We start from the raw sequence: 27,985 nt of genomic DNA on the forward strand, positions 1-27,985 counted from the left end.
TCACTCGGAGTCGGGATAGACCTGATGGCAGAGAGTGAGGACCAAAGGATTCTTCCCGGAACGGGGGACACATTGTCTTGTTTAAACTGGTCCGTGGAGGCCGAGTCTGCCATCTCAGGCCAGGTGTCTCCGAGAGTAGTGATCCAGAAGGCACCCGCAGGTGGAGAGGGGCAGGGCCCCCTGATGGCTCTGCAGCCGACTCCAGGGAGTCCGATCAAGAGGGAGCAGACGAGACACAGACTCACAGCAGTCTAGGGTAGGCTCTGTCCCCGAGTCTACATCATTTATGGAAAGCTTTCTACTTTCAAATCCTGTGGGTTTCAGAATTGGGGCAAGGGAAAAGTGGATGTGTGTAACTCGGGCATGAGACGAGATGCCTGCTATGGGCTGAGTGGTGTGACCTTACTCCTCCAAAGGGTCTTGACAGATGTAATGGAGTTAAGGCTCTTAAGATGAGATTGTCCTGGGTTACCCCAGGGGACTCTCAATCCAACGAGGAGCGAGCAGACAGAGACGCAGGGGCCAGGGCCAGGTGCAGGTGGAGGCACAGTCTGGAAGCATGGAAGCAGGCCCGGGTGCCTGGAGCCATCACCAGCTGAAAGAGGCCAGGCAGGGTTCTCCCCCAGTCTCCGGAGGGAGCCAGGCCTGGGGATACCTTGAATTAGGACTTCTGCCCTCCAGGACTGACTGGAAAGATCGGTTTCGTTGTTACAGCCCCTGGTTTATGGTAGTCAGTTGCAGCACCCTCAGGGAGCTCCCATAATACTCCTGGGCAGGAAGTAAGACTCTCTTGCAAGCGAGCATGAAGTGCTAAGTGGTTAAGACAGTCAGGCTGAAAAAGCCCGTCTCTTGCCTTACAAACAATCACTTTTTCCCAAGAGATGTGGGTAGTTTCTCTCATCACATACAGAACCACCGGTTCTGGAAAACAAAAGTGGCGTGGGGTGGCTACCTGTGAGAAATCCAAACCCAGGTTAGGAGAATAAGCTTCTTAAAAAATATGAAAATACTGAAATGATTAAAAAAAAAGAGGGAGAATATAACAAGGAACATCCCCCAGGCACACCGCCTAGACTCCACGCCGCGTCCTTCTGTTGTGTGTGCACAGGGGTCCGGATCAGAAGAAGCTGCAAACATCACGGCCTTCGGCCCCTTCGGGGGACAGTGCCTGAGAGCACAGACCTTTCCTGAGGCATCCGAATTATCTCCATCTCTCCAAGAAAGATTTAAAATTCCCTACTTTCTTCAGACCATAATTGCCCCAATTATTTCCCGAAAGTCTTAAATAGTTAAAAGAAAATTGTGAAGAGAATAGAGGGAGCGCAGATAATTTGTCACAATTCTCACGGAACTGTAGCCAGAATCAAGGGGAAGCTCTCACAATGGGGTTTGCGTCTCTTACTACCGTCCCAGGGCACCAGACAAACATCAGACACATATATGAATATGTATGGTACCTATCATGTATACACACATCTATGATACACACACGTATCACAGACATGCACATGCATAAATACACACGAAGTGCCGACTCTCACTTCGAGGACTGTCACTACCTACACCGACTTTGGCATTGCTATTGCTTTACGTGGCTCTTTACAGTTACTTTGTTTACGATTTCTTTGGTTACTGTACTTTCCTGCATCTCACACTCTATTTTTATTAATGTGTTTCTTCTTATTAAAGTATATCCTTCAAAATTTCTTAGGAAAAAAGTGTTAAGTCGGCAGAGGATACTCTCAATTTTTGCTTGTGTATCTCAAAACACGTCTGTATTTTGCTCCCAAACCCATGATTTCGCTGGGTATAGACTTCTCGGCTGATGATCTGAGCCTGTGGAAGACAGTCCACTGTCCCCTGCCTCTGCGACTATGGTGGGCAGTCGGCTGTCAGCCTGTCAGTCGCCATAGGTGTTGTTAAGAGCTTCTCTTTGTTCCTGGGTGGTTTGCGCTTTCATCATGACGTGTGGAGCTGTGAGTTTCTACTCATCTTTCTCATTTGGTATATGTTTCCTTCCTGTATCTATAAAATTCCGATTTTGAAAAGTTCACAAATAATCTCAGCCTTCATCTCTCTCACTGTTTCCCCTTCACTCTGCCACTCTGACACAGGCGTGCGAGACGGTATTAAAGACGCTCTCCGTCTCTCTGCACGCCATCAGCTCCCGAGCCCTATTTTTCATTTCCTCGTCACTCCTGGCATTGCTCCTGGTTATTTCTTCATATTGATGTTCAGCCCACAAATTCTGGGTCCCCTTGAATGTGCAACTAATTAAACTTTTACTTTAAAAATTCTGTAATTATAATTTTTATCAATGCATAATCTATCCGGTTCTTTTCCAAATCCAGTCACTTTTGGTCATCTGGAAGCAGAAGTCTAAAATTTAGCTTTTATTAATATTCGCCTTTTTACATGCATTCATCTTACCCAGTTACACTGATGAATAACTCATTAGTCTGTCTTAGATGATTTCTAATGATCTTTTGTCTACACAAAGACCAGCCTTTTTCTCTGACAGAGAGGAAACCAGAGGGGCTCTGCTCGGGAATTTAAACTACCACACATCCAGGGCAGTGGCCTTTACACAACGCTCTCTCACCCCACCCTGAATTGGGAGGGGGGCCGGGGAGGGACAGCAATCACAGGTATAGAGAGAGGCCCACACTTGCCCATTTAAAATACAATGTGTTTTATTTTCCTTTTACTATAAACTATATTCTCAAGTAAACCTTTTTTCTTTACTCCCCGAATCTTACATATCATGGTTTTCACAGGCCCTCTTTTGGGATTGTCTGTGCACGTTCAACCGTAATACACACGCACACATGGCACACGGGTTAAAAATGCTACATATCTGCCTTTTTTTGACTTGAAAATGTGTTTTGAAGATGGCTCTGTATCAGTAAAGAGACAGCTCTCATTTCAATAGCTGCATATAATCCCATTATATCCCAAACCACAATCAAATTAGTCTCCATTAACAGAATCTTAGGTTTCTGCTGGTATTGTTCTCATTGAAATATAATTAAATGAACATGCCGTGTATAAATGTGAAGTGGCTTCAAAAGTTCATGGAAATATGAAATGAAAAGATAATGGAACCTTTCCATGAATTTTGGGCAGCCCCCGGCACGTGCTGCTATGGACTGAGTTACGCTCTCCAAAATATGTGTGTTGTTCACCCTACCTTCTCTGCCTGTGGACGTGAGCCCACTTCGGAAGGGGCTGGCTCTGCTATGCTAACAAACACAGCGAGTGGAGGCTGTACCTCGAGTCCATCTCCTTCGAGAGGTATGAGACCAAGGAAGCAGGGCAGAGCTGGGGACGAGGGGGGCCAGCCAAGTGAAGGTCGCCAAGGAGCTCAAAAGAGGCAAGGACCTTCCTCCAGAGGCTACAGAGAGTAATGCTTCCTCTGGGCACCGGACTCCCCGTGCTCCAACGCGAGAACATGGATGTGCTTGTTCACGCCACCCCCTTGTGGGACTTCTGATACAGCAGCACTAGACAACGGAGACCTCTCTAGCTTACATTTTTATTTTGTGAAATCAGTGGTTCCACACTGTAACCATGTAACTTACCAATAACCCTAATGATAACCATGTAACTTTCTTACCAATAAGTAAGTTATTGGTTCCTATTCCCAGCAGTGATCCCATTTTCTACATTTACCAACCCACAGGGTGTGAGGGTCAGCCTCTGCCAACAGTGGGTGCTGCTGTCACTTGTCAGTGAGTCCATTCTGACTCACAGTGACCCCGTGTGTGCAGTGACAAACGGTTGCCTGGGGAGGGAGTGGAGTGGAGGGTTAAGGTTGTATCTTTTAAGAAGGAGGAAGACAGGACTTCCTACTTCCACAAAGAGTTATAGTCCCCAGGCTTGAGACAAGGCTGGGGCAAATCAGTGCCCCTCCAGGAAGCAGAGAGTGGCCGACTAGGGACCGTGGAAGTGGTGGTCATTGGACCTTGTGGGGAACCCCTGGCTTGGTTGGTGTCCAGTGGAAAGGGACCCAGAACCACCAGATATTTAGTACCTCGATGCCCGCCTCGCAGTGACATGACAGGTCTCGACCTGCTGGGCAGGGAGCTGCAGCACGTGGAAGGTTTGATCCAGGCAGGTCTCCCCTGGCACCAATCCCCACAGTTCAACAGAGCACCATGGAATGGGAGCTCCAGCTGTGCAGGGCAGCCACGCAAGGTGGAAATGTTCTCGCACAGGCTCCTCATGCCGACAGTGGCCGGAGGGCTGTGCCATTGGGAAAACTGATGAGGCTATCAGTGCAATCGCCTCACACCCAGGGGGATGATGGACAAAGCTGTACTTCATTGTTTCTATGGGTTTTTGTTTTCCTGACTTTAGCTTGGTTTGTTTGTTTGATGTTTGGTTTGTTGCTGTTATTGGTGTAGCCGGTCTTATGGGGTTTTGATTTTGTTATAAAACAACTGCCAAAGTAAACCCGAGCCGTGAATATCTCATGGACATGCAGATGGAGTCTGGCCTCCCACTTATTTCCAGCCCCAATCCAAGAACAGCTAGTTCTTATAACATGACCCTGCTCGACACCAACTCCATGAAATGATCACGGACGATAAGGGTGCCACAGCAAAGGGTGGTGAAGAAGCAGATGGTGTCACGCTACCAATCAGAACAGCGTCTGGGGTCTTAAAGGCTTGTATTCAAACTAGCAGCCACCTAAGCGTGGAGTCAACTAAGTCCACATGGAAGAAGCACACCAGCCCATGTGATCCAAACATGACAATAACAAAAGCCTCAAATATAACAAAGGGAAATGTGTCAGAGCTAAAATATGAACACCCAATTGGTAGAAGGCGTTGGAGGACAGGAGAAACCCCAAATCCATCAATAGAGTAATGAGTTAGACTAAGCCCCTGGCAGACCCGTTAGCCACAAGCAAGGGTCTCGAACAGCCTTACTATCAGAGGGAGATCATTGTCATCTTGACTATTCTGGGTCAAACTTGATACTTGGTCAGTTGGTCTCCCTATGGACCCAACCTAAATTGGTTCCAGGTGAAAGGATTTTTTTGCATGTTCCATGGCAAACATTTCTTCCCTGGCTTTTTAACTCTCGGGGGTGGCCTTTTCTTTCTTACTCATTATTTGTAATGCTAACTTTATATTATTAGTATTTTATCCTTACCACTTTATTTCACTTTTGGTTTTTCTTGCTTCTCTTGGGTTTCTGGATTGTGAGGCACAGAAGGAGTGGCTGTGCAGAGATAGTGACTGCTGCAAGGGCTGAAAGGAGAGGTAGGGACCCAGGGGTGCGGGGTGAGAGGGAGGGAGGGTGAAGGGATTTCAGGAGTAAACAATGGAGGCAGGAAGGGCGGGAGCACTGGAACTAATTGTGATTACACAGCTCATTTTAAAGGCGATTTAACCACGGGGTGGGGAGTGTTCTTAAATTGATTGTGGTAATGATCGTACAATTCTTGATGTGACTGGACAATTGAGTTGCATGATATATGGATTAGGTGCCAATAAGTAAATAATCTATAGAGAGAGCCTACAGTCTTGGAAACCCTGTATCTGAGTCGGAATGGACCCAAGGGCAGTTTGGTGTTGGTGTATGTCCCTCCTCGGTTCCAAAGGCTGCCAGCCTGCACTGCCACAGAGGAAAAGAACTGTCTGAGGGGCCACAGGAAGAGGAAGAACTGGATTGTTGTTGAGAAAAGGAAGTACGTCAAACTTAGGGCCAAACTTCCTCTTACAAATCAGGGGATTTCGTGTGTGTGTGTGTGTGTGTGTGTGTGTGTGTGTGTGTGTGTGTGTCCGTCCGTCCTCAACAAAACTGAAGTACCAGCAATAATCGGTTATCAAAAACCCTCAGTCTGATAAGAGGAGTTTCAAGCCGAGAGTGACATTGGTATTACAGCATGCTTCTACTGGTGACTTCTTATTTGTGGAATAATGTCTATTCAAAGGAACAGCACTGAAAATAAAGGTGTACTAGGACACAATAAGAAAGAGTGACAGTCTCAGGACCCCAGAGGGGTATGCCCGCTCTGCCCTGCCCTGTGGGTCCACTGCGGGTGGCACAGACATGGGTTTCGGTTTGGTCCTTCCCAGGCACCTCGGGGAGGGTGCCAGCTGCCGACCTCTCGGCTCACATGTGTGTCAAACGGGGCCTCCAACACAGTGGGCGTGACGTCGTGTTCACATCTCTGCTGCTGTGACAGGCGAATGGAATGTGTCCCCCCAGCAAACCCACTCTCGACCAGGCACATGCAGACAGGAGACTGATGCACACCTTTCTTTTTGAGATGCAGTGTTTGCAAACCAAATGAGATGCCACCCGGGTCTGCTTCTGAGAGCTCCGGGGTCGGCGGGTGCTCCGGGGAATGAGGCTGGCGTGTGTGGACAGCTGCTGAAGCCGGGGACACCGGCTTCTCACTACTTAGACTTTTGTTTTAAAATGTCTCCTTCCTAGGATGCTTAGCCATGGCCAAAATTGCCATTTCAGTGGTCACAAGGTCACGTGTTGAGCTTCCCGTGAGCAGTGTTGGGTTGAGCATCTTTTCTCATGTCTACTGGCCAGCCCCTGGCAGCAGCCCCTCGTGCCCCCATTGGCGGGGTAGGTGTCCTCGCTGCCAGCCTGTGTTAAGTCCTCATGAGCATGCCCGCTCCGGGCACCCTGCCTGACAGCGCACGTGGAGCTGGTCTTGCGTGAATGTGGCTCCCGCTAGGTGCTGCCGGGGCCCCTTCCCCAGCTCACGGCGCACTCATACTCACGGCTCCACAGCGAGTAGGCGAGGCGACAGTTTAGCCGGCGGTAGAGCTGCTTGTTGATGGGCCAGAGGGCTAGTGTGCATAGCTGGAGGAAGTTGATGGTGAGCCCGCTCACCACGAACACGAACCCGATGAGGAGGTGCACGATGAACTGGGTCTTCAGGAGCGCGAGCAGGCCCATGGTCGCTACTCAGTAGCGAGTGCAAGGTCCTTCACTGAGAACAACCGTCCTGAAAGGGCAGGGGACACGCTCAGGGGGGTGGAGGGGCCTGGGACCCCGACTCAAGCCCCACACTTATGGCCAGGAGGCTGGGTTTAGGCAGTCCTTCCCCAAATAGCACACACGCGATAGGACGTGGCCCACACATACTGCTGACAGGTGCATTACACACACGCACACATACACACAGGATACCGCACACATATGCACTGCTGCACACAGAACAGAGCTAGATGAAGACACACACAAAGACACGGATATACATGCAAGCATCATACACATATGCACTTATAGAAAGATTCAGAGATGCAGGACATACTGCACACATACAAGAAGATTCACACAGACACAGAGACAAAGATGAAAACACACATGCACACACATAGACTACATCGTACATGCATGCACTCATACATACAGACACACAAAGCCAGAACACGCTATGCACATAAAAACACACCCAGACCTGCAGACTCATACACAGACACAGCCAACACATACACAGATATTCACATGCAGATACTCACAAAGACAATGATATAGATGCACACATGTAGAATACATCATACACATGTGCACTTCTGCACAGATGCACACACAGAATTCAGTCACACACACACACACACACACACACTCCATACATACCATCAAGAAAGCAGCAAAGAGAAAAAGACTGGCAAAAAAAACCCACTAAAATATCAGTAGTGATTATTGCTGGGTATATAAGGTTTGGGATAACATATGTTACATATATGTATATATTTTAATATAACTTATATGCTATATAGAACTTATAAGTAAATCTCCATCACAAGAGGGCCACCATGTTGTACATGTGTGTTTTAATTCCTGAGACACTGTGCAGTTTCAAGTGAAAAGACATCTGTTTTGGCTATAACATGAAGGAGCCATCCCCAGATGGCCCCGTTTGCTCCCCCTTCCTCCGACACACAGGTGACATGGACAGGCCCTTGGCTGTTGCACTTGTCCCATGAGGCTGCCCCGTGTACAGACAGAAGTGGCCAGGTCCACCCCGTCTGAGGGCAGACTGGTCCTGTGGGAAAGGGGACAGGTGGGGAGAGCAGGCAGGGCTGGGAAAAGCACTGAGGTCTCTCCCACAGCCTCTCAGACATGCCCCCCTGATGAGCAGGACACCCTTGGGAGCTCCAGGAAGCGCACTGCTAGCACAGGGGCTGACCTGGGGCTGGGAGAAGGTGTTCAGGACCACCCATCTCCTCAGGAAGACCTGGAGTTGTCTGCTGTACATGCAGCACCTCCTTCACTGTGCACTACTGCACCCCTAGACCACCATGGAGCGGGCGCTGCTCTCAGGGTTCCCACCTGCCATCCGCAGGGGCCTGAGAAGTATGGCTGCTGGCATCTCCATGTCAGCAATGGAGATGGCATGTCTTTCATAAATTAGCAGGAATGTATGTTAATTTAGGTCATCCAAGATGGTATTTTCTTCTTTTTATAATAAAAAAAGTCAAACCTACAAAAAGCTGGAGGAAGAACAGTACATTGAGCACCGCATCTCAGACGTATCAGATAGGAACAGCTCACCTAAGTTTTCATCTCTCTAGGGATACCTTAAACAGCGCTGCTGTCGCTGTGGGTTAGGCATTGGGTTTTTAACTGTAAGGTCGGTGGTTCAAACCCACAAGCCAGGAGAAAGCGGAGGCTGTCTGCTCCCATACAGATTCACAGCCTCAGAAACCCTATGCAAGGTCACGGTGAGTCAGAACCGGTGAGTTGGCAGAGCGTCTGGTTTGGGTGGTTTGAGGTGCACCCGGCCACTTGGTGGTGCGGTGACAAAGTGCTGCTGCGCCCGCTTCTCTGAGAAGGGGGTGACAGTCTGCCATTCACAAGGCTGACCGTTATCGGGTCAGTTCTGACGCAAAGTGATGCTGTAGGCAGCAAAACTGCCCCGTGGGTTTCTGAGCTGCCAGTCTTCATGGAAGCAGACAGCCTCATTTTTCTACCTCAAAGGGCCTGATGGCTTCAAACCACTGACCTGATGGTTAGTAAGTAGCCCAATGTGTAATCTACTGAGCCACCAGGGCACCTCTGTCCTGGAGGGCTGCTGGAGGCAGGATGGACTCCACAGCATTTTTTTTCAGTCTAGGTACACACAGTTTGCTTTCTCTTTGCAAATGTTCTTGAAATCACATTGAATACCTGCCAGCACTCTCATAAACATCCCACGATTCGCTCACCCGGCTGTAACTACACCAATGCAAGAGGAGCACTGAATGCTCAGCCCAGGTTCCCTGTCTCCACTGCTCCCTGTGTTAGGCCGGCCGGACTAGAGAAACAATCCAGGGACACTCCTATATGTGCCAGGGAGAGCTTTATATCAAGAGGTAATTGTTTATCAGGAGAATATCCCAGCCCAGAGCAAGACCCTAAGTCCAATACTAGTCCATAAGTCCAATTCTAGTCTATAAATCCCTCTTCAGACTCATGAAGCCACATGCAATGGTGCAGGAAGATCACAGGCCAGTGGGCATAAAGTCTTGTGGATCCAATGGCTGGTGGTGGACACATCTCCAGGCTTCCCACAGGACTCCACCTGACAACAGGAAGGTGAAGGCAGAGAGAGCGGGGAGGCTCCTAGGACCCTCTTATGAGAAGGTCACGCCCACAGGGAGGCACCATCACGCTGTGACCTGATTGACAGGCTAGACTCCACCCCTACACTTCAAGTTGACATGACTACCCCAAACTCCTTTACAGTTTGTTCCTGCATACCGAGGACCTAAGTATTACACAGCACATCTGACTGCCATGATTCTATTATGCTCTCTTCTCCTTTCACCCTAACAGACCCCCACCCCCTACACCTATTTCCGACACACAGCTGTGAAGGGTCAAGGGCAGCTGTTCTGTGGAATATCCCACAGCCTGTGTTGGCCTGAATGTCTCCTCATGCCTGACTAATTTAGGCTCAATACTTCAGGCCAAGACTACTTCTCAGGGGCTGCTGGGTACTACCCAGCAGGGGGTCACTTGAGGCCATGTTGTCCCATTCCCAAAAAAACCCTAACAAACAAATCCCATAAAACAAACTCTGCCAGGGAGTCCATTCGGACTCATAGTGACCCTCTAGGGCAGAGCGGTACTGCCCCTAGGGGTTCCCAAGGCGGTCTCGGGAGCAGATAGCTTGTCTTTCTTCTGCGGAGCCGCTGCTGGTTAACGACTGGTGGTCTTTATTGGCAGCTCGGTGTGTAGTAGCCGCCATGTCGCCGGGGTGCCCCATCCCTAACAGTTGCATGAAATCCCATCCCCAGAGCTAGCTGTTTCCACTCTAAGAATACACTCTGCTTGGAAAGAATAAGGAATCGGTGGTGTGATACAAGGGGGCTTCCAAAGCTTGTAGGAAAATTGAGTTAAAAGATAATGGCATTTTCTCATAAACATTTTGAAGCCCCCCTCCCTCCCCCTGCCCCATATGTTGAGACGGAGTCCAACAGCCCACCCACCTCCCGTGGCACTAGTCAGCACACAGAGCGCCTGGACGCCGACAGTGGGCCCCAGCCTTCATCTGACGGACTCCCTCTCTTTGTGGTCCCTTGATTCGGCAGAGCTGGGTCCGATGGATAATTACTCCTAACTGATGTCTAACAATTCCTGACTGCTGGTACGGCACGGTCAGCACAGTGAAGCAAGCACGGAGCTTCGAAACACCAGCAATGTATGCTTTGGTTAGATTGACTACACACCGAAAGATGGGTGGTTCAAAGCCACCCGCCACTCCAACAGAGGAAGACAATGCTGTCGCTAGCTCCGTTACAAAGTCAGGGGAACTGTAGGACAGTGTCTGCAGAGGGGACTGACTATTGGAAACAAAGTTTAATAAAGAGCTCAAGGTTTCAACATACTTTAGTCAGTAACTGACGATTAAGAACATAGTCAAGAACCGGCCTTGGTGCTGGGAAAGTAAAGCAAGCGTTCTCACAGGGGCTCCTCAGCTCCTTGACTGAGTCTCCCTGACTCTGAATTTCAAGCAAGCCCATGTTGTGCCCTGGTCCACAGCCGACCGGACGCAGCAGAGGAGGGAGAGAGGGGAGGCTGGCAGGGGCAGGCATCCTGGGGGAGGCACGGATGGCAGACAGCAAGCAGCACACAGGGCTGGAGAGACTGTGCCACCTCTGAGTTTGCCAGCACAGCCAGTTTCATCAATGAGAACACGATGCTACCATTGACCTCACTTTGACCTCTCCAAAATGCGCCAGGGCTGCATTCTATTAGTGATGTCCATTCAAGAAGTCTGGAAGGCAGGAAAAGGTGGTTTTGCTTTAAGATTCCAACTAACATCTTGGATTAAAGATCATCTCTTTCTTTCTCTCTCTCTCTCTCTTTTTCTTTTAAAGCTCCAATTCTTGAACAGATTCCTTTATAGGGATTACCTTACGTTTCAATGGGTAGGAAAAAGACATACCAACTACTCCTCTACTAATGGGCAGCGGCTGTCAGCCGTTGGAATTAGTCACAGAGGATCCTGGCGGGTTTCCTTAATTTATGCCAAACTCTATGCCGACTCAGAGCAACCCTGAGGGACAGGGAAGAACTGGTTCAGTGGGTTTCTGAGACTAATTCTTTACTGGAGTAGAAAGCTTCATTTTTCTCAAGAGTAGCTGGTGGTTTTGAACTGCTGACCTTAAGGTTAGCAGCCCAACTTGTGACCTACTATGCCACCTGGAGCTTCAAAAGTTCATGGAAAAAAAATCTCCTAATCTTTTCTGTCCCTTTTCCCACGTTCTCAAGTTCCCCAAATCTTTTTTTTGGGGGGGGCAGATATGGGGGCAGGACAAGGATAAAGGGTATGGCAAAAAGCAGATAAAATGACTCGGAGTATATTTTCAAACAAGCATTTATGAGGATTAAACTTTCAACCTCCATCTACAGGGCTGGTGGCTCTGCCCCAGGTGATCACCGAGGAGCCAGGCAGCTGGCCATCCTGCCCCACATGGCCACATAGGACCCAGGCCATTTTGCATCTGGGCTGCTGGGTGGTCTGGTCCACGTGTCATTTAGGGCCCAGACTGGCTGCTCTGCTGCCTTCCACACCTGCTTCCAAGGCTGCTCTGCACTCACCTCCCCAGCAGACCGAGGGACTCGGAGCGCTAGGTCAGGGGTGGGGATTTCCTTTAAGCAGTTAGGGTTGCTGAGCGGCCTCTCCGGCCTGGGTCGGCTGAACTGAGTGCTTACTGGGCTCAGCCCAGCTGTCCTGGCAAGGGCCGTTTCTAGGGCAGAAAAAAAAAAAACAAACCAAAGTGATTTCTTCCACATTGGAGAAAGTGGTTTCCAGAGCAGGAAGGAATCCGGCTGAGAAAGGCACTGATTGACTGTGCGGAGGTCAGCTGGTGAGAATCTGCTGCTGGGAACCAAATCAGGTGTCAGCAGGCAGCAGGTGGAGACCCAATCCCATTAGGGGTCTAAGGGCTCCTAAGCAGCCATGGAAAGGGCAGCTACTGGCCTCTCCATGCCCAGAGGAGGGACGTGTAATGAAAACCCAAAGACACAGGAAACTAGAATTCAACGAACAAGGGACCACACAACCATCAGGCCCCACAACGCTGAGGCCAGAGAAGAGCTGGAGAAACAGACGAGCTCATCTATGGCCGCCTTTGAGCAGAACTGTAAGGAGAACACTTTCCCTGGAGGGCGCCCTCCCCGCCCCGCTGGCGGGCTGCCGGGGTAATGTTTTAACATCACAAAGGAATGCAGGTCTGTATGTGCCCCAGGGCGATTCTTGTTTAAACTACCCTTGTCTCCCGTCAAGAGAAGCTGACAGTCTTTCTCCCAGGGACAGGGGTGTTCATTCCTGCCCCTCCCTCGCTACAAGCTGGAATAGGATCATAAAACAAGGCGCCTGAAGCTTTACCTAAATATACTTTTGTTTTACTTGGGTCAGTACCGCTTACTTAGTGACATATGACTTTTAACTTGCTTTTTCTTCTGCTTTCTGGATTCTGCCCTCCCTGAATAATATAAAAGAGGCTCGGCCAGGGAAGCCGGGCACTGCAGGGTGGTGGATAGGTTCTTTGAACATCGCCCCCTGAAGTCCGGTTGGCCTGATAAAACAATCAAGACTTCACCTAATTCTAATCGTAGTGGTCTTTTACCAGAACTCGCGGCAATGGTACCCAGTTATCACTACCAGCTGCTCTGAGGGATCACACTGGGAGATCCCGGATGGAGTGGGAGATCCCAGATGGAGTGAGAGATCCTGGATGGAGTGGGAGAAAGACGTGGACCAGAATGCAAATTCACCAGAGCCCAGGCTTACTGGTTGGACATAGACTGGTGGCCTCCCACACCCCCAAGACTATGGCCCTCACTCTTCAAGTCCATGGGGGAATAACCGGCCTCTTAAATCCAAAAGCTGCACCTACCCAAGGGTCAAGCCCAGAAGGCGAGGGCGGAGGGAGGAATGGAGCCAGGCGCCCAGGGAGGACACAGGGAGGGCACAGGGAGGACACAGGGAGGGCACAGGGAGGACACAGGGAGGACACAGGGAGGGCACAGGGAGGACACAGGGAGGACACAGGGAGGGCACGATGAAGGGGTTGCGATAGAGGAATAGAATCCGCACCGTTGACTGTAAAACCGTGATCTGCCCTGGGAACCATTACCTAATCCACAAGGAAAACTTTTGAAAACGATCAATAAAAATAAAACAATTGAGGTGCAAGTTGCAAAGACTCCCTTGGCTCATGGCCCACGGGGAATGTGTTCTTACAGAGACGTAAACATCGAATCCAGTCCCGTGTAGGCAGCCAGGGCAGGGGGCTCACCACAAGTGTGCATCAGCAGAGATAGTGGAGGAGGAGACCCTGCTCACATAGGTAAACAGAACAGAAAAACAAACAAACACCACCCCCACCCCGAAAGCTGTGGGCCAGCCCGCTCTCACCCAGTGTGCCCCGTGTATGCCCACAGAGATCTGTGCTGTCACAGAGATCGGGGGCTGCCAGTGGCAGAGTTTTCAAAAGCAGACCAGGCAGGGACACAGGGATGCTACCTTTTCAATAAAAGCAACAAAATGTCACCACCACACACTTCAGAACAGAGAGGCCTAGCCTGTAGGAGAAAGGAGTCTCTGGGTGCTCATCAGAAGCCGTAGACCTGAGTCTCCCCCCCACCCCCGCCAGGCCCTGGAAAGAAAGGCCTGGCGCTACTTCCAAGAGATCAGCTGTGGAGGACCCTGCGGAGCGCATTCAACCCTAACCCACAGAGGGCTCTGCTGTGCGGCTTCCGTAATGGACTCAGAGATACGGGTTTACTTGAGGACACCTGGAAGCATTCTGAAAGAGACCTGGCACTGAACACAAGGGCTGCAGCACCCTTCCATCCTGTGCACACCTATCTCTTCCCATCAAGAGGACCCTGACTGTGGGTAGACTTCAGGGCTCATCGGAGGAGGAGGAGCAAGGGATGTCACACAACTTCCAAGAGGATGCCTGCAGAGGCTCAGCAGCTTCCCGAGCTGCGCTCTTGGCGCCTGGGGAAGGCATGGAGCTGAAGTGAACCCTTCCGGCTGAGGCCCCAGACAGCAGTCATCAGGAAGTGGACATGTGGGATGATCCCAGTTGTGACCAGCAGAAGAACCGCTGACCCACAATCTGAGAGTCAGCGAGCCGCCTCAAAGCACTGCATTTCGAGGTGGTTTGTGGCATGTCATTGCTGCTGCAGTTAGACGCTATCAGGTTGGGTCTCACACAGAGTGGCTCTGTGCACAGCAGGACGAGACACACTGTGGGTCTGTGCCGCCCTCAACGGTTCCTGTGCCCGAGGCCCCTGTCGCAGCGGGTATGCTACCTCTCACTCACTGCCCCTGAGCCAGTGCTGCCACACAGTGACCCCAGGGGGCTGTTGACGGGAGTAGAAAGTCCGGTCTTTCTCCGGCGGAGCTGCTGGCGGTTTCCAACGCCCACCATGTGATCGATCACAAGCCCAACACGGAGCCACTGCACCACCAGGGCCCTGCGTTTGTTGCACAGGGGCAGGCAAAGGAAGCAGAAGCCATACATGTGACTGAGTCCTAATGAAATCACTCATCCCGGCCCCCTCCAACATTGGGACATGCTAACTTGACAGTTCGTAAAAACAGGCAAATGAAAACAGGAGAGAAAGCTATGAAAAAAAAGTGGGGTGGGGTGGGCGGGATGGTTAGCATTACAAGAAGTTTTATTCCGAAGACTTAATAATTAAAGCGTCCTGGGTGAGTGTTGTTAGTTGCCATCAAATTATCTCTGGCTCATGGCAACGCCATGCATGACAGCGCGGAACGCTGCCCGGTTCTGAACCTTCCTCACGGTCATGGGCGCATCGGAGCCTGTTGCTGTGGCTGTGGAGAGCAGCCATCACATTGGGGGGACCCTTTTGTCTTCGCTCACCCTCCACGTAACCAGATCAGCAATGCCCTTCTCTAGGGCCTGGTCTTTCCTGACAACATATCCCAAAGAACAGCACGAGGGCTCGTCATCCTCGCGTCTCCGCAGCACGCTGGTTCGACACTAATTCTTGAACAGGCATTCCGACCGATAGATGGCGTGACGGAGCCCTTGGCTCTCCACCCTGTGATGCATTGCAGGGTCCCGTACAGCTCCCCCAACAGCAGCCAGGGTGCGAGCCAGCAGCTGAGGGAGGCTGGGAGGCCTCGGTGCACCAAATACACACTCCTCACACGTGCACTTCAACTTTGTGCTGTAGGCAGATACTGTGAGAGTAAATAAAACAGCAATTAACCGAACCCATTGCCGGACCCCTGGGAATCTTTGGGCATGGTGCAGTTTCTTAGTGAATGGGTAAGAAGACACTGCACTGTTGACTACGTGCCCCTCACGCCCCAGTGATGGATTCTGCTTCTTAGAGTCTAGGGTGCTGTGAGCTCAGGGTCACCTGCCTGACCACCTGGAAACAGAACTCGGCCAGTGCAGCTGGGGTGCATCTCTGAGCCCTGGAGGCTCCATCCCTGTCTGGGCAGGTGAACGGGTGGCAGGAGGCTGTTACAGCTGGTCAGACTAGGGGGAGAGGAAGGCCTGGGGGCTTGTCCAGAGGGCTGGGCTCTCCTGTTACAAGAGACAAATACCCATCCACTGCTTCTGTGCTCCAAGTTCTCCCAGGGAGGGAGGGGCTGCCAACATTTTAGGAGCATGGGGTAACGGGCACAGAGGTCAACAGACTGACAATACTGGCAGAAGGGCAGACAGAGCCCAAGTCCTTCCTGGCATGAGTGAGAGCTGGGAAGGCAGTGGCAGCCCAGACCAGACCAGAGTCACCTAGGCAGAGGTGAATGTGGGATTATAAAGAGATTTTCCCCAGCTTTGTATCCCCCAAAGACATGCCAAACACTAGGGGCTTTTTGCCAGCATATGGTGGGAGGTCAGATGCTCACAGACATCCTCCCTGAAGGGAGTCAGTCGCCAGACTACTGACTGGTCCCACCACAGGTGGGGCCCGCTCCCTGCAGCTAAGGACAATGGGCGACTTCTCCCTACAGGCATGCAGTCATCAGTCAAAGATTTGGTTCCTGTAGGTGGAGTTCACACCCTACTGATAATGGTCTCTATCAGCTGATAATGGTCTCTATCAGGGAATAGGTCAAACAGGCTCAGTGACATCCAAAGTTAGGCTGCCATCCTGAGGAGGGTGGGGTGGGGCAAAGCAGGGAGGGTTAGGAATCCTGGCCAGTCTGTGGAGGGTGGGGCCTGGGGAACCCTCAGGACAGAGTAGGTGAGGACACAGCCAGAGAGTGCCCACCTCTGCTGGTTCTCAGAACTCCAGAATCTTCTTTTCTCCAGGGTGGTGCTGTCTTGGGGGAGGGGTGCGGGGGGGTGGGCTGGGAGAGGGATGGGAGAGCAGAGGGGCTTGATGACTGCCAATAGACCTGTGCCCAGTTTCTCCTGCATACTGGGGCAAGAACCCTTCCAACCACGGGGGACAATGTGTGGGGACTGAGTTACAAAGGACACATATGCATGCACACAGCAAGCATACGCCACAAGGGCACTCCTGTGTACACGTGCATGCTCATGTGCACATGTATACATACATACATGTGGGCACAAGTCCAAAATAGTCACAGCGAAGTGGACCTGGGGGACCTACTCCAATGAACCGCACATTACAAGAATGACCTTTGAGTGGGAGAAGCAAGCTGTGTGTGCAAAGCTTGTGTTCTGTTCCATCCCTTGCACGCGCTGCTTCCTGCTTTCCCATCCGCCCATGACATTTCCAGTTAACAGGTCACAGAAGTGGCAGCAGCAGTTAGAACTTGGCTGCTCACCTGAAGGTTGGTGCCTGGAGCCCACCTGCAGCCCATGGGAGCAAAGACCCATAGAGCTACTCTCATCAAGATGCCCAGCCTGGGAACCCAGGGGCAGTGCTGCTCTGTGCCACAGGGGCCGCTGTGAGTCAAGTCCACGCGATAGTACAGAGGAGGAGGGTTTTCTGTTTCCCATGGAGGTGTTGAGAGCCCGAAAGAGCCTTGCTCCCTCCCTGACCATAACAGAAGGTGCCCTGGTGGTGCTGGTTCCACACAGGGCTGCTACCTGCAAGGTCAGCAAGCATCTCTATCTTACCAGCCGCTCCATGGGAGAAAGGTGGGCTTTCTACTCCCGTGAAGAGTGACTGTCTGGGGAACCCACAGGAGCAGCTCTACCCTGGCCCACAGGGAGGGCCGCAATGGGCTTACAAGAGCAGCTGCAGACGGCTTGGGGCGGCCCCCTCAGAGATGTAAGGGGCCAGGGCATCCAAGCAGTTTGAAATCTGGGTGGAAAAAGGGCACCTGCAAGGGGGCGGGCCCACCACTAGCTCCCTTGGGCCAGCCCTGTGGGACACTGATAGAAACCAGCTGAAGCCCCTCTCCAAAGACACCACCAGACGGGGCAATGGCTTCCATTCCTTTCAGAGCTGACAAGCACCAGGTGCTGATTTATGAATTAAGTGATGCCGATTTTAGAAGGTGCAGCTCCTCAGAGGCATGTTCACGAAGAGCACGCACACCTTCAACGATGAGCGGGGCCCCCAACAAAGGCAAACGTGCTGCCGAGCTTTCCGCTGAGCAGGTGTCGGGGCTCCTGGAGCAGAGATTTTTTTTGGAAAAGGCTACACACAGGTGGGAATTCAGCATGGAGTAGAGGACACGGGTCTCCAAACACTGACCGCAGCCGGAGCTGGCCTCAGTCACCCTCCTAAGATGAGCCCTCCAACAACGATGTCTGGACGATCATCACCAGAGGCGCCCAGGGCTAACCGCCCACCTGAGGTCAGGGGCCCAGGGTGCTAGGTGTGGCTGTGAGGTGCATTGTGGGGAGCCCCTCTCCCCGAAGCACTCACACACACTGGCCCTGCAAGTCTGGGGCCAAAGCGTGCACAGCCTCTGCCTCTTGGCATCTCCCCCAGCCAGGAATCTGGAAAGGGCCTTAGGGGCGGGTCACACTCCTGTGCAGCCACCCCTCCCCTCTTGTGACCATGACCGCAGCCCCACCCCCCAGTGCCCTGAGAATGTCCAGGGAGGACCACGTGGTCTTGTGTGGTGCTGCCGCAGGCAGGCGGCTGGTCTCCAGCCACTCACTCACCCCTTCATAAGACCTCAGAGCCAGCTAGGACCAGCGGGGTGGGGGCAAGGGCAGGGAGGAGGCTGGGGGGCCTGGATATAATCTCAAGATCCAGACTGTGGTCAGGAGCATACCCCTCCTAAGAGTTAGAGAGCCATGCAGGGTGGTGGGGAGGATGGGGGTCTGTGAGTGGAGTCTGCTGGCCTGTGAGGCTGGAGGGTGATCCTATTGTACTACGAGGGGGTCAGGGCGGGCAAAGAGAGTGCTGGAGAGATGCAGAGTGTGTGGAGTGGGTCAAAGGGTCACCACACACTGGCCATGACCCAGCTTCCCACTACACTGGCCCCTGGTGGCCTGACAGTCACGTCAGGAAACCTGACACCTGACTTCACCCTGAAATGTCGTCTAGTCTACTGTATCTGAAGCTGGGCGGGTGAAGGGGGTGGGGGCGGGCACTGGGAAGCACTAGCGAGACCTGAGAGCGTGGGAATCTCACCATCCTCATTGGGGCGGGGGCACCCACCACTGGTCCAGTGGGCAGAGTGTGAGGACATGAGCAGCAGCCACTGCTGCAAGAGACGCCTGGCCCCTTGTCCTGCCAGTGCCCCTCAAGCTGCACCACCACCGCCTCTCAAAGCCCACCGTGCGCTGCCGGCCCTACACAGCACCTGCAGTAGGGTCTCTGCAGAGCTGTGCTCATGAGGGGGTGACTGCTGCAAGGCTCCTCTGGGCTCTCACACCTGAGGGGGTCCCCGCGGAGCCCCCTGACCTGCACCAGCTGACGGGAGTGTCAGGGGTACCTTTCTGCCTACCCTTAGGCTGCACCCCCACAGAGAGAGCATCTCAAACTCTGAAGCCAACATTTCCAGCACAAACCAGCAACTTGAATGAGCCTGAGGGGACACTTGTGGCCAGCCTCCCCTCGGCCACTTCTCCCGACCCCCACACTTTCCTCTGCATGGGAACTTGGTGGTCAATCTGCCACCCAAGCTCTCCTCGATTCACTTCCTTGGGCAGCAGGCACACTTGAGTGTCCTCTTTGCTTTCCCCAGATCCCTAAAAGTCTAATGCCCCCACCTCAAGCCCAAGTTTAGCGCTCCAGTTTCTGCCGGGCACTGAGGCCCCAGCTGCTTGCTGACACTCCGGTGATGACTGCCTGTACAACCCCCGACCCAGAGGCGAAGATAGAGGGACAATTGTCTCAGGTTTGAGGAATAACTTGTTTGTTTTCCTTTCTCTTTTTTTTGGCAGGGGATGGAGGTAGGGGGAGGAGGGAGACTGTGTGTTCCCTTTCAGGTCACACACTGAAGGAGGCTGGATCTACAAAGCTGCTGTGGGCAGAGCAGGGCCCTTCCCATAACTCCTTTTCTAAGACAGTGAGGACAGGAAAACAACCAAAATTAGCTGAGGTCTGCTGTCCGTCCCTGCCCCAGGCAATGTGCACTGGGGGGCGGGCTGGCAGCCCAGGGCTGGGGGACTTTCACATGACTCCCCGTAGACACCCTGCTGGGCCACACAAGGGCCTTACCTTGATTCCAGCTCACTCTCCTGGTCTCTCCCCTCCTCTGGATTCCGGGAGCAGCTTAGAGCAGCCCATGGCCAAATGCCCAATCAGGGAGAGGGCAGGGACCGCCGAGTGGCCACTCAGCCCTATTCCAAGCAGAAGCCACCTCCCTGAGCACAAAAATAGTCGCTGATCCCAGAGGCCCCAGAGAGGCAATGGCAGCCTGCGGGGGCACGCCTTCCACGGGAGCGGGCCTGACCACCGGGAGAGGAAGGGGTGCACTGCTTGGAGAGCTTGCCTGCCAAGTGGGTGAGAGGTCAGGGTTCCAGGCTGCTGCCTTATTTTTGTACTTGGCATGTGGAGAAAGAAGCTTTCTAAAGAAGTATTTGAGTGAAGGCTTAGGGAGGAAATCCAAAAGGTCCGCTGACTCTCAAAGCCTCACTTTTCCAGTTAGTCTCCCCAGCCTACCTCCCACAGGCTAAATCCAAACTCTGGGCCACCCAGTTCATTTTGAGTTACACTGCCCGGCAGGGTTTTCTGATGTTGGAATCTTTTCCTAAGCCCACTGCCTGCCAGCCACATCCTTTTCCCGCAGAGTGGCTAGGAGGTTTGAACCACCTAATTCTCAGTTTGCAACCAAGCTTAACCTCGGCACCACTAGGGCTTCTTGGGGTTAGAGTAGTCACTCCCTATTAGGACATGACTCATCAATCCCAGGTCAAGGTCAAATGCAGCAAGATATTTACTACCCAGTGGAACTCACACACTGCCTCCTTGGACCCTCTAGTCCTCTTCCACATCACTGTAAATAAACAAGCCTAGGTTCTTGCAGTGCTGAGACCACTTCCAACCCTGGGCCTCGACAAAGTCAGCGCATGGAGGAGGAGCATTCAAAGAAGGCTCCACCAAGGAAGGTCTCTGCCGTGAACCCTTTGAAATTATTGGCCTGATATCATTGTTGATAATTGTAGCTGCTCTCTGGTTCCTGATAATTTCGATCACGTCCCCTTTTAGGAAACAACTGATGTCAACTGAGGACTATCCCCCAGAAGCTGAGGTTACTCCCCTTCCTATGGCTTTGGAAGATCTATGTCCTGACTGCGTGCAAAGTGTATCGTATAATAAGACTAGAAACTGGAAGCCAGTAGCCCCCCTTAAGGAATTTATGTTAGATCTTGAGCAGGCTGAGCTATTGCAACCGAAACCCACGGAAATCTCAGAGGCTTGTTTGGAAGCTTTTGTGCAAGTCTCTAAAAAAGTTTGTCATCCTCTTCTTTCGCCCTCCTTATACTGGTTACTGCACAGGGGGTAAAATATGGCATCCCCCTCCCAAAGAGAAATAGAGTTCCTGACCCTGAATTACCTTATACGAGGGCTCATAATAAGAATGGCATAAGAATAGTTAACAAAGAAGGTGTACAATTTCTTTTTAGTAGTTTAAGTTTTATGGAAAGGTTAGCAAGAAGAGGGCCTCCGTGATGTTGGAAGTCCACTGAAGCACAGCTACCTATTGTGAGGCAACTCATATCTTGGTACAGAAAGACTTTTGGGAGTTTAATTTATGTGAACTTAGTGGTAAAGAAAGAACAAGAAATGAAAACCCTAGAGGAACAGCCCAAGAAGGAACAGAAAGAACAGCCAAAGCCTTGTAAGTAATTTTTGTGATTGATAATGAAATGCATTAATGCTTTATCGATTTCATAGTTAGAACAATGCGCCCTAGTTGGATAAAGTGTGCTCAATTATTGTTAGAAGGTTTATGTCTATCACCCTTGTAATTGAGACAATTTTAGTTTTGAGATATACTAATTTTTAACCAAGAATCATGATGTGATTTTTGTTAACTTGTCATGGTCTTGTGGCCTGAGAATTTCCTGATGTGTGACCTCAGACCATAAGCTTTAAGCCAAGAAAAAGAATATATAAGTTGAAACTTTGCATGAATAAAATTGGAACAGTCACCTGTAACTTTCGAGTCGTGTGGTTTCTGTCACCACTCGTCGACGCCATGAACCACCTTGAGGGACCCCCGGACCGTGCTGCAGCTGGACTGTGGCACTGCAGATTAGAATCTTTTGCTTTACCTAATGCATAAGCGTGTCATTGCCCAAGTGATAAGCAGGGCCAGTTCCAATCCTCCCCGTGGCTCTGGGAAAGCAAGGCTGGCCATCTCCTCACAGTCCAGGAAAGCAAGGCTGGCAATCTCCTCACAGTCCAGAAAAGCAAGGCTGGCCATCTCCTCACAGTCCAGGAAAGCAAGGCTGGCCATCTCCTCACAGTCCAGGAAAGCAAGGCTGGCCATCTGCTCACAGTCCAGGAAGCCCCTTGGAGCAGTGCTACCCGTGGCACTCGGGGTCTCCCTGGGGGGGGGGGGGGGTTTGACCTGATGACCGCGAACAGCAGTGCTCTTGATCAGCAGAGGAAAGGGGGAATGCACTCTCAATTCAATGCTTGTGGAAGCAGCGGTCAAGAGACCATGCGATGCCCTGCATTGGGGAAACCTGCAGCCCAAGACCTCGTTAGAAGATTGAAGAACAGGAGCATCACTCTGAGGGCTAAGGGGTGCCGGGCCCAAACCATGGTCTTTTCAATGGCCTCAGAGGCATGTGAAATTTGGACCTTGAACAAGGAAGCCCGTAAAACAGCAGTTCTCAACCTGTGGGTCGTGACCCCTTCGGGGGTCCAACAATCCTTCTGCAGGGGTCACCTGATTCATCACAGTAGCAAAATGACAGTGATGAAGTAGCAATGAAAATAATGTTATGGCTGGGGGGGTCACCACCACATGAGGCCCTGTGTGAAAGGATCGGGCATCGGGAAGGTTGAGAACCGCTGCGCTAGAAGAATGGAGGCGTTTGAATTGCACTGGAGAACAATACTGAGAGCACCAATGGAGGCCCAAAGGGTCAAGTGCTCTGTCTTGGACATACATCCAGAGTGCTCCTGAGGGGCGGGGAGGCGAGACTTCGTTTCACATACTTTGGACATCATACTGTCAGCAGAGACCAGTCTCTGGGAGGGATATCATATCACTCCTGGTAAAGTAGAGGGACAGAGAAAACGAGAAATTCCCCCTCCCCACAAGGTGGACTGACCCATGGCCCAAACATAAGAACGATTGTGAGGATGGGGCAGGACCGGGCAGCATCTCTGGGGGTCAGCAGTAACTTGGCCCCTGACAGCCCCCACCACGCTGCTGCATCCATGTCACACAGCCTCGAGATCTGGACCACGGCAACATGGCCCCTTCCTCCAGGTGCCGCCACAGATGGGCCAGGCTGGGGGTGGGATGAAGGGAAGGGCAGGTGGCCTCCAACGCTGCACCACAGACAGGCAGGAGAGCTGTCTTGTTCAGTGAGGTGGACGGTGAGAGAAGCTTCACCCACGAGCAGAGCAGAGAGGGAAGGAGCACAGAGACCTCAGAAGCAAGTGGTGAACCGACACCCACTGCGGGGAGGGCAAGTCCAGCCATAGCCACTCTGGATCCAGCCACAGCCACCCTGGAGCAGCCCCCAGGGCCAGCACAACTTCCCCGTCTGTTTCCAAGGCTGTATGTCTTCACAGAAGCAGAACGTCACAGCTAGCTCTCACAGAGAGGCTCAGGGCTTCAACCACCAACCTGTTGCCTAGCAGCAAAACCACTGTGCCACCAGAGCTTAGAGGAAGCTCCTAACCAAGCACACTGCCGCCGAGTTGGCTCCACCTCACAGCGACCCTGTGCATGGGGTTTCCAAGGCTGTAAATCTTTGAGAGCGTAAGCAGCCTCATCTATCTCCTTCTAAGTGGCTGGTGGGCTTGAACCACCTACCTTATGGTTAGCACTCCAACCCCTCAGCCAGTGTCTCTAGGGTTCCCAACCCACTGTCACTGCGTCGATGCTGACTCATAGGAACCCTACAGGACAGGGTCGAGCTGCCCCTGTGGATTTCTGGGACTACTTATGGAACTAGAAAGCCCCGTCTTTCTGAGGAGGCCGGTGGTTCTAGCTACTGACCCTGTGCCAACACACAACCCACTCCGTCACCAGAGCAAACACTTGGGCTCTACTCGAGGAAAACAAGGGGAAAGAGCTCACAGGTTGTAAAACTTTCCCGGAGTGATTTATGACATAAACCAAAACCCAAACTCACTGCCACAGGGTTGAGTCTGAGTCACGGCGACCTTATGGGGCAGGGGTGAACTGCTCGTGTGGGTTTCTGACACTGTAGTTCTCTATGGGAGTGGAAAACCCTGTCCTTTTCCTGCAGCATGGCAGGTGGTTTCGAACTGCTGACCTTGCAGGTGGTAGCCCAACACATAGTCGCTACACCACCAGGCCTTCAATTCAGAGTGTAGCAAGAGAATATGAGCTTGCTTTTTAAATTAAGTTCAAACTAAAGGTGATGACAAGGGACCCAGTTGTGCTTGAGGAATGTTTTCCTTTGAAATTCTGTTTTTTGAATTCCACTTTTAAACTGAGCACCAAGAAGTCAGGACTGGGTACTCATCATGGCCACCCACTCAGGAGTGGTTTTATTGAGATGGATAAAAATGTGCTGCCAACCCATTGCTTATGACCCATACTGGCCCTGTATATGGGGTTTCCAAGACCACTATTCTTCTTCTCCTCCTCCTCCTCCTCTTCTTCTTCTTCTTTTGGGTGGTCACCATGTACGTGAAAAGGCTGGGCTCGCTAAGCCCCACCCCTCCTCCAGGGAACTGGAGGAAACTCGCTTGAGATGATGGGTTAGTCTCAGTGGGTTGGGGGATCGACCTGGGGCAAAGATCCCCACCAGCACCTGAGGGCCTCTCTTCCTCCAGTGCTGTTGCTGGGGCTGGTGGTCCGGGCGGTGGTGGGGGGGCGGGGGGCTTACTCCTTGGAGGCCATGTGGACCCTGAGGTCCACCATTCTGTGGCTATAGCAAAATCCATTGTCATATCAGGAACTGCACTTGACAAAGTGGTCGTGGAGGGCAATGTCAGCCCCAGCATCAAAGGTGGAAGATTGGGTGTCACTGTTGAAGTCACGGGAGACAACCTGGTCCTCAGTGTAGCCCTGGATGCCCTTTAGGGACCACTGGCCGCCTGCTTCACCACCTTCTGGATGTCATCGCACTTGGCAGCTTTCTCTAGATGGCAGGAGAGATCCATGAAGGACACATTGGGGGTGGGGACAAGGCAGGCATGCCAGTGGGTTTCCCATTGAGCTCTGGCATAACCTTGCCCACAGCCTTGGCAGCGTCAGTAGATGCAGGGATGATTTCTGGGAAGCCCCACGGCTGTCATCCCAGAGTTGCCCAGAGGGGCTGTCCACGGTCTTCTGGGTGGCAGTGATGGCGTGGACTGTGGTCATGAGTCCTTCCACGATGCCAAAGTTGTCTGGGTGACCTCGGCCAGAGGCCCAAGCAGATGGTGGTGCAGGAGGCACTGCTGACAATCTTGAGGGAGCTGTCGTACTTCTTGTGGTTCATGGCCTTCACAAGCAGGTGGCCATCGGCAGAGGGGACACAGAGGATGCCCCTTTCGGCACCACCCTTCAAGTGAACCCCAGTCTTATCCATGGTTCACTCCGACCTTCACCAGCGTGTCTCCGGGATGTGGCTAGGACTCCGTGGGAATGGGAAGAGGCTGCTGCCCGTTGCACTAGGAGGAGCAGAGAGCTGGGACTAATTCTTTGTGTGACCAGACAGCCTTGTCCTTCTCCTGTGGAGTCTGTCGCTGGTGGTTGTGAATGGCTGACCTTGTGGTTAGCAGCCCAGTGCCCGAACCAGAGCAGCGCCTGGACTAAGAGGAGCTGCTTCTGTCTTCTCTCCCCACCGTGGAGGAAGTGAGGTGTCCTCTTGGCCTGGAACCTAGGGTGAAGAAGTCACACTGAGGCCAGTGGGTACTCCATGGCTGGTTGCTGGGAAGGGCTGGAAGCTGCTGGCCTGGACAGTCCTTCGGGACACCTCTTGGCCTCTCATGTCCCTGTAACCAGCGCCAGGCCCCCAGAGGCTTTCCAGAGGTAGGTAATGCAAACACTATGTGGCGGCTGAGTGCACAATGAATGGCCTTCTCGGTACAGTCACCAAATTCCCAACATATTAAAGTAAAAATGATCGAAGGTGTGGCTGTTCCCCAGAAACTCTGGTCAAACACCGACAGTCCCCACTCAAAGCTCACTATAGGGACACACTAGTTCTTGGTGGCCTCTCTTTCTGCTAAAGCACTCACCCCAAAACTCCGGGGACCCTGGGTGCAGGGGTCCCTAGCAGCAGCCACTTTCTAGTGCACTCTCTCTCTCCTTCAACCTCAGGGTCAAGCAACCCCCCCCCCCCCACTGGCTCTGCTGAGGCCCATGTGCCCTCAGTAAAGACAGAGAGCAGGAGCCTGAAAAGTGTCCTGGTGGCACTGTGGGCTAGCCCTCGGCTGCTAACGGAAAGACTGGTGGTTCAAAGGGCCACTCTGCGGGAAGAGGAGGTGCCGGTTTGTAGTCTGGGGAACAGTGGGGCAGCTCTACTTGGTCAGTACAGGCAAGGTGTTGGTCCGCGCCCTCAAGTGGGGCTGTAAGCACAACTCACTGCACCTGGGCCCCGTCCTGGGAAGGCAAGCCTGCAATGCTGTATTCTCTTGACCCTTTCACAACTGTTGGGATCTGTGTTGCCCACCAGCATGGTGCATGCAGCCATTAGGAGGGGGCCTGGTATGTGTGTGTGCTGTAAACTCCTGTTTACAAGACATTGCACGAAGTGTCTCGGTTTGGATTAAGGGGAAAAAAACGTGAAAAGTTTCATTTGGGACACATATGTTCTACTGGATTTGGGGCATGGGCGGACGACCCTGGAAGTGGAATTTGTGGGACGAAGGATGTTCATTAAGAGTATTAGGGTAGGCTTGTGGGATGAGGCAAGAAAATAAAAATCCAATCAGTCTAGCAAAAAGCCAGACACACTCCATAATTCAGCATGCTTCCATTAATGAAAATAGATAAGACCGAAGAATCCAAGGCAGATCATAAATATAAGGTATGCACGACCTAAGATCGAGTTTGTTTTTTCAGGCTGATTTAACTTGTGGTCATCAACTGAGAGAAAGAAAATGAAGTGACAACCCTAACGAGACAATGGAAGGATCCTGAGAGGTGAGGGCATTTCCCTCCGACGCAGCAGCAGGCAGGACCAAGAGCTAGAGCCGGGTGGCATCATCACAGGGGCTGGTGACAGCAAGAACAACCCTCCCCAAGATGCAGACACCATGGCCACACAGGCGGGTGCCAACGCCAGGGGTGCCGTCAGTGTTTCCGCCTGTCAGACGTATGTCTGCCAAGAGTTAACGCCGACTCAGGGGAGACCAAAGGCAACCGCCGTCGATCGATGTCTCTTTGGCAAGGTGACTGGGGCTCTCCTGTCACAATCCTTAAAAAAGCCCAAGTCCCTCAGCTCAGCAAGTCAGCATTAAGGAGACCAGAGGCAGCCGGGGGGAGGTGAGAAGGGTAGCGTTTGACAGTGGCTGCAGTCACTGGATGACCCCCCAAATCAACAGACATCCTGAGTGCCCAGCAGCCGCGGACAAGGGAGTGGTGGCGAGTCCTTTCCTTACTGAGAGGCAACATGCAACAGAATACCGTTCTGTGAACAATACGACGGCAAGGGTTGTAACACGCAGGCGCACACACTGGGAAGGAAGGGACCCAAAGGCCAAGATAGCAAACTCCAGGTGATGAAAGAATTTAAAAGAAAACGTGGGGTTTCTTTCTCTTTTTGTTGTCTTCAGGCATCTTTCTCATCACTATTTTTTTAAATCATTTTATTAGGGGCTCATACAACTCTCATCACATTCCATACATACATCAATTGTGTAAAGCACACCTGTACATTCATTGCCATCATCATTCTCAAAACATTTGCTCTCCACTTAAGCCCCTGGCATCAGGTCCTCATTTTCCCCCTCCCTCCCCACTCCCCCTCCCTCATAATCATTTAATAAT

At 52.0% G+C, this 27,985-nt stretch overlaps 1 protein-coding gene and 1 pseudogene across 2 annotated transcripts in view; both read right to left on the minus strand.

The window, feature by feature from the left end:
• The window catches only part of AGPAT3 (1-acylglycerol-3-phosphate O-acyltransferase 3), a 128,895-nt gene that overhangs the window by 15,297 nt on the left and 85,613 nt on the right, over positions 1–27,985 (minus strand). For both annotated transcript variants that reach the window (XM_075542231.1, XM_075542232.1), the window contains exon 3: positions 6,753–6,979. In XM_075542231.1, coding sequence (XP_075398346.1) covers positions 6,753–6,930 — 178 coding nt within the window. In that variant the 5' untranslated portion in view covers positions 6,931–6,979. The remainder of the gene's footprint in view (positions 1–6,752; positions 6,980–27,985) is intronic.
• Positions 25,087–25,580, minus strand: LOC142440482 (glyceraldehyde-3-phosphate dehydrogenase-like; annotated as a pseudogene).

The sequence above is a fragment of the Tenrec ecaudatus genome, chromosome 2, assembly GCF_050624435.1.
Source record: "Tenrec ecaudatus isolate mTenEca1 chromosome 2, mTenEca1.hap1, whole genome shotgun sequence".
In the NCBI taxonomy this organism is placed as follows: Eukaryota; Metazoa; Chordata; class Mammalia; order Afrosoricida; family Tenrecidae; genus Tenrec; species Tenrec ecaudatus.